Genomic DNA, 11,687 nt, shown 5'->3' with positions numbered 1-11,687 from the left:
CTTCTTCTACCACTTGTAATGCGCCGCTTCAACCGTAACCAATAAGAGAGCGGTTTCTTCTTCTTCTTCTTTCTTTTTCCGGCAGTGTAAACGCAACATGGCGTATTACTGCCCTCCTCAGTTCTATAATTAAACTACACCCACACAAATAAAAATAACATTATATCCTCTGGTACAACTCTGACTCATGCAGAAATGTCAGCACTGCCTCTGTGATCAGCTCTGGTGGTTCTCATTATTCAGGCCAAAGAAAGATTTTAGCGAGAAAGAAGAAACTCCTAATACTGGTGATAACCTCTTATAAAAGATTTCCATTTCTTTCCTATGGTACATTCTAGAAAAACATTCTTGACAGTTTCAGGCTCTCCACACTCACACCGCCCATCTGGATGTTTTCCCCACAATGATTAATTAAGGAATTTAAGGTACTATTCAATCAACAATGTCCCAGCCTAAATGAGAGCGGTTTACTCAGCGCGTCCAATTATATACATTTATACTAAAACCATACGGTATGATGCATTATATTACTGACCAATAATCAAACACAAAATGTATTGTATGGTAAGTTACTTCTACTCTGCATTGAACATTGTACATATGTACATACTGAACACTTGTGTCTACGTACGTGACTTCTATTTATACTTATTTTATTTTATACTTTGTCTAGCACAGTCTCTGTAGCGTAACAGAAGGAAGCATTTTGTATAAAAGTATTCTGTACTTCTGTATGACAACTAATAAAGAAACTTGAAACTTAAAGAAACTTGAACTTGAACTTGTCTTTTTTCGCGTTCTATTCAACGGTCCGGGGTCGGAGGTTCCCCAGTTGGAAAATCGAAATTATGATCTCAATGCGTTCCACTGCCCAGCTCGGAAATAAATGTTAAAATACGTAACGTTCGTTTATCTAAGGCAGGGGTAGGTAACCCTAGGCACGCGTGCCTGCATAGGCACACAGGGGCATTTTCATAGGCACAGGGGGCAGCATAAAAAAAAATATATATATTATATATATATTTTTTTTTGCTTTGAAATATTATAGTGAAATATTTTGCACTGTTGTCGCATTTATCTTGTTGAAATCCTCCCACAGGTTCTTTTTACTACCACATATTTAATTGAGACCCTTTATTTGTTTATTATTTCAATTTAGCTGGAAATACATTGCTACATCATTCAGTAACATTTGCAGAGCCTTATAACAAAAACATTATTACGGTCACCATTGTGACCAGTGGGATTAATCAACACATTTTATTATTTATTTTTAACATTGCACGTTAAAAGTCATTTTTTTTTCTCAAAATGTGAGTGTTACCAAGTCAACTTGTGTTCTTAAAACAATGACAATAAACATAGTTTTATTAGGTTGAAATAATGTGGTTGTGTACTTATTTTTCTGTTAACTTATTATGGATTGAAAACTGAAAACCTTAATGCACAGTAACTGAACTCAATATTTTTAAGTTCTGGTAACTTATTATTATTTATTTTTTTACAGTGTAGTCTTGCGATCAATCAAAACGTATTTACACGATATACCTCACATTCACCCTCCATTCACATCCTGGTGTTCTCCTGGTGTTCTCCATTAGGCCTGTAGGTGGAGCTATGACAGCACACGTACAGTACACACACTGATTGTGTGTGATGTGTCCAAAAATGAATGGGCAAATGTGAGTAAAATGGTTGCACTGTATGCAGCTGTTTGTCTGCATTGCATCCCCCCCCAAGTCAGATTTAGGGTTGATACAACCATCATAATAATATTGTTAATAATAACAATAACAATAATGATGTAATAATGTAAAAATGTTCATTAACACTTTAATCGCCGGAGACGCCAAAACTCGTCATTCCCCGCCATGCTCATTCTGCCGAAGACGCCGTAACACGTCTTTGATATCAATATTTCAAAAATCTGTGATCGAAATCATATTTCTCCCCCGGGGACCTGAGATATACTGCTGAGCTCCACTCAACTCTCTAACGGTTCAAGACCGCCATCTGGTGGCCGATCGGCAGATCGCCAAACAGGAAGTGATCTGTGGATGAAGTGGTGCTTACCCATATTTCGTCCGGGCACTCGCTATCGTTAGAGGGACTCCATCTTGACACAGTGAACACCGATCAGTGCAAATAACTCGATAAACAACATGATTTGGACGTATATATACTATTATACAACCTGGAAATGGATCGGGTAATACATCCCATAATAGGAATATCTCTGCTCCACGCTCATCGCCCAACGGCGCGAGGAAGATACGGTAAGATCCAGCGTTATTTTCCAACGTGTTCTTTACTAACTGCTCTGATGATCATATCACCCACACTAGATGAATGATATAACGTTGCCCACGGAATTATAAACGACCCCCCGCCCATCCGGTCAACATCAGATCATATGTAGTAACTCCTAGAAGCACATCCAGTTGACATTTTTCGCAGATTCCTACCAAACTGTATTTGATCATCAATATAATGCATTTAGGGCTATAAATCAAGTTCTGGAGAAAGCTGCATAAAACAATAAAAACATACTCATACTTTAGACCGTATTTTAGTATGAATATGTGAATGAAAAAGTATAACGTTGCTACACCCTAAACAATAGATATAGGACATTGAATGGGCCATAATAATGTCACTTTAGCAATACAATTTAAAAAGTTATAGCCCTGCAAAGAAGGGGAACTTCTCCATAGACAAATAGAGATGGCGAGGGATGGTAAATTATGAATTTAACCATGGCGATCAAAGTGTTAAAAAGACCCGATTATGAGAAAGAAATATTACGATGCATGGAATATTGTTGAGGCACACTAGTTACAACTATATTTCAAACAGGCACTCCATGTCAAAAAGGTTGCTGACCCCTGATCTAAGGGATAACATGACCCTGGAAACAGGTGTTCGTGTGGCTGTTTTCTGAACACAATTATATGCTTAGAAACATTAGGCTACATACTGGTATTTATAAGAACATAGCTTCAATTGTCTTCTTTTTTTTTTATCCACTTTTTCTCCCATTTTCTATATTTTCTCCCATCCCAATTTCGTATCATCCAATTCAACCCTCCCCTGTCACGAACGCTGTTTCTTGCCTCCCACAAGCCGGCTGCAATGTGGACTAAGTCATACATAGCACAAGTCCCCTCCGGTACTTGAGGTAACAGCAGTCGCATCTTTTCACCTGCGCAGCTCGATCTCTCAGTGGCGAGGAGTAACGCGTGGGAGGCTCACGCTGCCCCCGACACTTCCTGATTCTACTGCGCAGGCGCACCAACCGACCTGTAGGAGTCGCTGTCCACAACGCCGATCCCCACCCATCAGTTTCCCACCCCCTAATACGGCCAATGTGTATTAGTATGAACGACCAGCTAAACTGAAAGCAATGTGGAGCGCTGGGCTCGAACAGGCAAGCCCAGCGTCTCCGTCATTCGTGGCGAGCGCCTTGCCCACTACGCCACGTAGCCGCCGCTTCAATTGTCTTCTAAAGATTAAAACAATGTTTACAGTTGATATGTTGCTTGCTTGGAAGTTGGAATTTGGAAAAGCCATTTTTGGCAATTCTTTCTTACAACTTGTTTTGCATGAACTACAACGCACATAGTAAATTTACACATATATATTACACATATAGCTAATATACACTTACAAATGTATTCTTAAAACAGCTAATAACAACATAGTTAATCGAATGCAGCAATAGACCAACTCCTAATATCCCACTTGGACTTCAAGGGCTGTTCCATTGCACTTTTCCTCATAGTACGTCTGATTTATCCTAGTTCCCACAACAATGGAATGCACCATAAATGCATGACACAAATGTAATAAAATACTTTATTCAAGTTGGAAATATTGCAATGTATGACTCGCAACAGTTCAAGAAATGGCAAATCTTACAAATGTAGCAAGTACATGTTAATGTCTTAGGTCTTATGTCAACATCTTTGTTCCTTGATCAAGTTATTTCAAAATCACTCTGAAATATAAATAAAATACACCAAAGCAGATCAGATCTGGAATCCTTTTGGTCTCTGGGTGGCCCTCAGTTAGGGCTCATTCTCATCTAATCAAATAATGCAGCACCTTGCCGCTGGTTGGTGCGCTGGTGTTGATGGGCCATTTGTGTGACATCATACTGTGAGTTTTTTAATCCCCCCCCCCCCCCCCCTCTCGTCTTCCTCTGTGATGCGGTGACAACTGCCTGAGCCTAATGCAACTACACCCATTGGGGAAACTTGCGCCCCCCCCCCCCCCCCCCCCCCGCATTGTATGATTATGAGGTTCTGACATGATTTGATTAATATATCTGCATTATTTTATCCCACTTTATGCTTTGCTCTTGCGGCTTGTTTTACACTGAGTGTATGTCTTATTTCTTACTGATGGAAAGCACTTTGAACTGCAATCCCCTGTATGAACGGTGCTATACAAATAGTTATAGTAAAAGTTATTATTATTATTAGATGAGAATGAGCCCTTAGACCATCAGCATGTCAGATGGGGGTGGTTTGAGAGGAATCTGTCCCAGGGTGAACCTCTGCGCTCCAAACTGACTCAGTTCCTCTGCCGTCAGCTCACTCTGGTGGGTGAAGAGGTTGTCCGAGGCCCCCCCAGCAGACCCACTGGCCCCGCTCGACCCGAACCCTCCGCTCGCCTGTCCGAACGCACCCCCGCCTCCTCCGGCGGGGGCTGCTCCGGACCCGAACCCGCTACCAAAGCCGAACCCGGAGGCGGCGGCCGGGGTCTTGTTGTCGGCCGGCGCTGGCGGGGCGAAGGAGAAGCCGGACGCGGAGGGGGCGGGCGGCGGAGGCCGTGCCGAACCCAGAGGGAGGCTGCGTGGGAGGAGCCACCGCGCCGCTGCCGAAGCCCGCGGAGACGAGGGGAGCGGCACCGAACCCGGCACCCGGAGCAGCAAAACTGAAGCCCATAGCCTGAGCTGGTGCGGTAGCCGCAAAGCCTGCAGGGACACAACCACAGACACATTGGGCCCCATGTAGCACAATGTTACTCGACTTTTATCCTAGATTCCTTTGTACAATTGTTTAAAAGAATATGATAGAAAAAAACAGACCTAGAAAATGATACATACCGCAATCATATTTTGGGTAATGATAAAAATCTTTTTTATTTTTAAATCAGTTTTAGCTTTTCACAGGAAGTTGGAGAAAGTTCAAGTAAACCTCCGATTTTGACATTGAGACGACTTATTAATAAATCACAACTTTGGCTTGGATTCGGTCACACAAAATGTGTGCTTAAAGGAACACGCCAACATTTTGAAGATGGATACTAGTTTCCTCTCTGCGTTCAGTAGAAAGCTATCTGGCTGCATGTTAGCCTAGCTTAGCACAATGAATGGAAGCGGACATGACCGGTTAGCCTAGGCATTGTCCAACTAACACCACTCCCGAAGGCTAACCGGTCATGTCCGCAGTGGCGGCTCGCCACTAGGGGCGCTCGGGCGCCGCCCCCCCTCAGGCCCTGCCCTGGTTATATGAGAGAAGAACAAGAAAAATAATTTTTTAGTTTTTTGTTTTATAGCCCTATAAATAATATAAACATGTTTAAAATGAATAATATTTACTCATTTTAAGTATGTTTGTGTTTCCAATGCACAATATAACGTTAATATATAAAATAAAAAATACTTGTTTTCCTGAACAGGAAGTGACTCACTTTTTTTTTCTTTTTTTTCTCAGCCCGGGCTAGACGAAATAGCGCTCTGAGTGCGCGTCACTGTTTGATCGCTGTATCCGTCGCAGCCAATCAGTGTGTAACGCGTTGTGCGTTGAAATATGACTATTATGTTGGAATCTGGGCGCGATTTGAAGCGGTCTAAGCAGCAGCGTCAAGAATTTCTGTAGCCGCATTTCGCGGAGACGCTCTCTGATTGGCCGACGTCAGTTTTTTTTTCCGTAGCCGCATTTCGCGGAGACGCTCTCTGATTGGCCGACGCCACTTTTTTTGTTCCGATTTTAGGTTTTCTAGGTAGAGATAGTTGTGTTGTTGTGAGTTGTTGTTGTCAGCTATTTGTCTTAGAGCGTGACTGCAAGTTCTTTCGACGGTTAAGCTTAGGCACTCTTTCAAAGTTGGTTAAGGTTAGAGTTTGCAGTGTTGGGCAGTAGCTAGCTACAAGTAGCGACGCTACATAGCTTAACTACATTTTTCAGTAGCGTGATGGTAGCGTCGCTACTTTTGAATCAAGTAGTGATCTCTGTAGCGCAGCTAGTTTTCTAATCAAGTAGTGCCGTAGCGTCAGCAAAACGCTACACGCTACATATCCGGAGAAACAGAAAAAAAAAAAAAAAAATGACTTCGGTCCTGAGAGTGTCGTGTTCTTCTGTCCTGCAGCTGGATGCTATTGGAGAAAACCCACTATGATTGGTTGGTTGGTTTACATATGAGTATGACGACTCACGATTAGGCCAAAACATTCTGGGTAGGCCAATCAGAGGCAGGATAGGGCGGGACATGCCACTCCAGCTCGGCCAACCAGGAAGTAAAAAAAATCTAAACACAGAGTAGACCATGAATGAATGAACGAACCGTTAGTCCGCGCGAAATAGCAGAAGGATTCGATGTTTCCAGGGCTGATGGCATTGATGAAGATGATGTCAATAACAACAACATATGTGTTTATTGTGTCCGCCAAAAACGAAGCTTCTCTCAACATCCCACACGCCCAGCACTAACTTGAGAACACATATATTCAGGTAAGCTGATGAAAAGCTTTCCCAAACAGCACACAAGTCAGTGCACTTTTTGTCAACAGATTTAACTAACATGTTTCACTGTAGGCAGAAAATGAACAATATTATGGGGGTGGATAAAAGAAAAAACAAACTACCATAAATAGTACATACACTAAGAGGGAAAATATCACCTAGAGCAGTGGTTCTCAACCTGTGGGTCAGGACCCCCAGGGGGGGTCCCCACATGATTTTGGGGCCATGGAATGTTTTGTGAGTTACATATTTAAATACATTTGGTCATTTAGCTGACGCTTTCATTCAAAGCAACTTACAAATTGTGTACAACAAGTCAGCAGGAGTGAGTGGTACATCTAGCAGCCAAGGATAAGTAGTATTGTTTGTCTAGCAGTGTCGAGCTTGAGTGTTATACTCTTGAGTACATACTGTACTGTAGTAGTATAGACATATTAGCATAGTTGGTGGTAGTATAGACATGGTAGCATAATAGTAAAATGCAGTAAGACAGTTATTATTAGTTAAAATTCAGATATTGAAGAAGTGTGTTTTTGGTTGATAAAGTGGGCAGGTTTCAGCTAGGAGAGGGTATCAGGCAGCCAGAAGATGCAGAGTTTAGGGATAAATAATACATAAAGATAGAATAGAAAAGAAAAAGACCATTACTGCATCAAAAGTAATCAACAAACTATACTATAAAAACTGATCAAACCAAATGGTCTCTTTCTTTTCTTTTGTAGAGGCTGCACCCAGCTAAACTTGCCTTCCTGGATTTTGTACATAATACAAGTTCATGTTAAAAGGATGACACAAAAAGCCAGACCGAGGGCTTGTTTCAGTTTTATAATAAACAATCAAACTGAGCATTTATTTTGCCTGTCTATTTGTTTGATGGAAACTTGATCATGAAGTAAAAAAAAAAAAAAAAAAAAGTAGTGCCGATGTAGCTAGCTATTTTTGCCATATTCTTGTAGTGTAGCTTGCTACATTTATCTGGGGATAGCTTCCATTGTAGTTGAGCTATATTTAATCGAGAGTAACTTGTAGTGTAGCTTGCCCATCACTGAGAGTTTGTCTTAGAGCATGGCGATAGAACGCCAGGTAGTTTGCAGTCTGTTCGACGCGGAAATGGACAAAGAAATCAAACTACTTGTTGTGTGGTGCTAACTGCTAACAAGCTATATGGCAGTCTGGACAGTGGACTGGATATACATCATCAACAGCGGATTATACACTTTATCAAGCCCTCCGGCTTGATATACATCAACAGTCTGGGGAGTCGGGACAACAGTGAGTGGACCACGTAAACAGTGAGTTAATTCGGTCTCTCTCTCTCTCTCTCTCTCTCTCTCTCTCTCTCTCTCTCTCTCTCTCTCTCTCTCTTCTCTCTCTCTCTCTCTCTCTCTCTCTCTCTCTCTCTCTCTCTCTCTCTCTCTCTCTCTCTCTCTCTCTCTCTCTCTCTCTCTCTCTCTCTCTCTCTCTCTCTCTCTCTCTCTCTCTCTCTCTCTCTCTCTCTCTCTCTCTCTCTCTCTCTCTCTCTCTCTCTCTCTCTCTCTCTCTCTCTCTCTCTCTCTCTCTCTCTCTCTCATTTCGCCGCGGGTGAAGCATAACCACTCAGACAATGAATGGTAACTTGTTTAAAATGACAATATATACATATGTGTTTCTTATTGAATCGATCTGAGAGAGAGAGAGAGAGAGAGAGAGAGAGAGAGAGAGAGAGAGAGAGAGAGAGAGAGAGAGAGAGAGAGAGAGAGAGAGAGAGAGAGAGAGAGAGAGCTGTGCGTGTTTGTGTTGGGCTATTGGAAACGTGGTTGCATTTGACTGACTGTGATCATATATTGATCGATGGCAATAGTGATAATATTCGCCAATGCGTGCCTTGTACATGTTTGCAAAATGTTTGGTATAGCGCCCCTAGTGGAGAAGAATCCAGCAGCCGCTACTGCATGTCCGCTTCCATTCATTCCTTTTGTCTACTTTTATTCATATTTGTTTACTTTTATTCATACTTTATATTCATATTAAAATGTTGTATTATCTATATTTATTGAACATGACATAGAACACGCCCCATTTACTAATCCCAGGCCTTTCTAAAGGCAATATTTCTCATGTCTATTGCTTTTCTAGATTTTTTTTCATTCTTTTTGTCCTTCAGCATGGCCACAGCATGGAAAAACCCAATTTAAATGGTCCCGTTTTGTACATCTAGCAACTCTGTGCACTGAATGCTAAACGGCATTCAAATGCAACTCACCCACGGAAACAACTCCTACTAACCACCAACACTACTCGCATCGACTGTTTCTGATTAGAGAGAGAACAGAGAACACTTAATCCTTACCTCCCGTCCCAAAGCCGGACGCTGCTGGTGCTCCGAATCCACCCGACGATAGCTCAGGTGCCGGGTTGTTTAATTCTGCAAGCTGAGAGGCAGACAAAGTATTAGATCTTGTCCACTGTATTTAAAGTGGAGCTGAACAACTTATTTAATTGAAATAGCAATTTAGTCTAGTGCAATATATGTGACTGGGCATGGGGGCGCGGGACTTGTTGAGGTAAGGTCCAATTTTTTTTTTTTTTTTTATACATATTGTGAAAGTACAGATTCATACCTTAAAAATAAGCCATCACTTGAACATTTTGGTGGGATATTTTTCAAGCTACATCCTATGAATCATGGAGATATCAGTAAACGCATTCAAGGATGAATGGTCTTCGAACTTGTGGAGAGGTTCACACCTGTGATTTAATCAACTACAACCCTACCCAGAATGCATTGTATTCCATGGCCCCCCTCTCTCTGGGGACATTAACACCTTGCATCAGGCTCTTTTGTTATGGCAATGACTTTGTCTTGTGGCAAGTTGTTGTGGCAGTTGAAGTATTTGCCTTGTAAGTCTAAAAGCTAAATGACTAAATGTAAATGTATTATAAGGAAAGGTTAACCTTCTGTAGTGTGGTAGTGAAAGGGTTAACCGTCTGTAGTGTGGTAGTGAAAGGTTTGTTGGAAGCCTCACATAAGCCATGTAATGTTGGGGGTCAAGGTATTGGCTGAAGGAAAGGCTACATCAATAAGCATTTAGATGTTTAGATTTAAAGGTTAACCTTCTGTAGTGTGGCAGTGAAAGGGTTAACCTTCTGTAGCTGTGAGAGAATTGTTGAATAGATACACAAATGTTCTAGAATGTTTGATTATGACATCATACTGTGACATCACAAATGTTTTCGGGCATTCATAACATTATTTTCTATGATGAATTGAAAATGGGGGATCCTGATGTAAACAAGATGAAAGTCTTTCTCTGGTCTGCATCCCCTTAACAATTGTGTGTATTGAGCTGTACTGTATTGTACCCATTCTGCAATCTGTTAATAAAGTTTTCAATCAATCAATCAAGTTAACCTTCTGTAGTGTGGCAGTGAAAGGGTTAACCTTCTGTAGTGTGGTAGTGAAAGGTTAACCTTCTGTAGTGTGGCAGTGAAAGGGTTAACCTTCTGTAGTGTGGCAGTGAAAGGGTTAACCTTCTGTAGTGTGGTAGTGAAAGGTTAACCTTCTGTTAACTCACTAAACCTCACAAACACCAGCAAGGAAAGGCTGCATCAAAATAACTGTTTTGTTTCGTAGCTGCGTTTCTGCCACTCTTCACAAGCAAAGAGACTGTTTCCATTCCGTGAAAACCCGCCCTACTCTGCTCTGATTCGCAGACTGTGGGTGGGGGGGGGGAGAAACGCTGAATGTGATTGGATCAGAGTAGCCAGACAGACAGGCAGAGCAGCCAGCCGGACAGTGGAGCACTGAGAGAGAGGAAACAGCGGAGGATTTAACGAGGCGCGTTAATACAATTTTGTTTATCTGGCTTATTGCTGCGGATTCAAGCCAAGTTGCAATAATACAGTACAGCGAAATACACACAATTGTTAAGGGGATGCAGACCCAGAAAGACGTTTGTCTCGTCATCAAATGAATTGCCAGCGCGCGTTCGTCTACAACAACAACCAACGCGTCCTATAATGATAATAAGTTGTTTGTTATTTTCTTTGAGTTTCCCTATTGAATGAATTTACTTCTTATACCATTAGGTTGCAATAAATTCACTCGAATGAAATTCGTTCGCTCATCAAATTCGTGACATTCTAAATGTGTTTTAATGTTGTTTAATTTAATGACAATACACCCGCGCGGACTCGCGTTTTTTTTTAATCTTTTTTATATGGACAGGACACTGCGTTTGTTGCGTTGCTATAACTTATAACATTAAGATAAAATGTATAAACATTGTTCTTCTCCCTGCTAAGAAAGGAGAGCGTTTGGCTGTGTGTGTTTCAACACCTCTTAAGTACCTGTTAAGCTGACAGACCCACACCGTAAATGCCCTCGCCTGTAGTTTTTCCACAGTATTGAGAGACAATACTGTCGAACTATATAACAATAATTACCTCATTTACAAGTTGTATTTAAGTTTGCAAATAAGGGCAAATAAGAGAACACATTATTGACATTTCAAAGATGTAAAAAAAAAAAACAGATTTCGATTTTCTGAAGAGCAAGACAATTGTTCCTTTTCTGGCACTTGTTTCTCACCGGATCAAATCGGGTTTGGTCACGTCGAGTCACATATTATATCCAAATCTCAGGAGGCACAATATTATTATTTTTTTTAATTATCTTTTCCCCCCTCCTTTTTCCTCCGTTTTCTCCCATCCCAATGTAGTCGTTATGCCAATTCCCAATCCCCTTCCTGGTCGTTGCGCACTCTACCCCCTACCGTCGGTCTGGGAGGGTGGAGACTATCACATGCTTCCTCCGGCACATGTGTAGCCAGCCCACCGCTTCTTTTCACCTGGCAGCGTGGACTCTCACTGAGAGGGTGTAACGTGTGGAAGGTCACACTACCTCTCCTAGATCCTTCCCTTGCTGTGCAGGCGCCCCGACCGAACTGTAGGAGTCGCTGT

The 11,687-nt window shown here is 41.7% G+C and overlaps 1 protein-coding gene across 1 annotated transcript in view; it reads right to left on the bottom strand.

Annotated features, from left to right (window-relative positions):
• Positions 1-4,286: 4,286 nt before the first annotated feature.
• nup42 (nucleoporin 42) overlaps positions 4,287-11,687 on the bottom strand; it is a 30,260-nt gene continuing 22,859 nt past the window's right edge. The window contains 3 exon segments of the mRNA XM_084312706.1: positions 4,287-4,819; positions 4,821-4,978; positions 9,076-9,157. Of these exon segments, the coding sequence (XP_084168832.1) occupies positions 4,499-4,819; positions 4,821-4,978; positions 9,076-9,157 (561 nt within the window). The 3' untranslated portion in view covers positions 4,287-4,498.

Source organism: Notolepis coatsorum, assembly GCF_963971535.1.
Source record: "Notolepis coatsorum genome assembly, chromosome: 4".
NCBI lineage: Eukaryota > Metazoa > Chordata > Actinopteri > Aulopiformes > Paralepididae > Notolepis > Notolepis coatsorum.
Note: the sequence above shows the minus strand (reverse complement) of the source record. Positions and strands in the feature narration are given on the sequence as shown.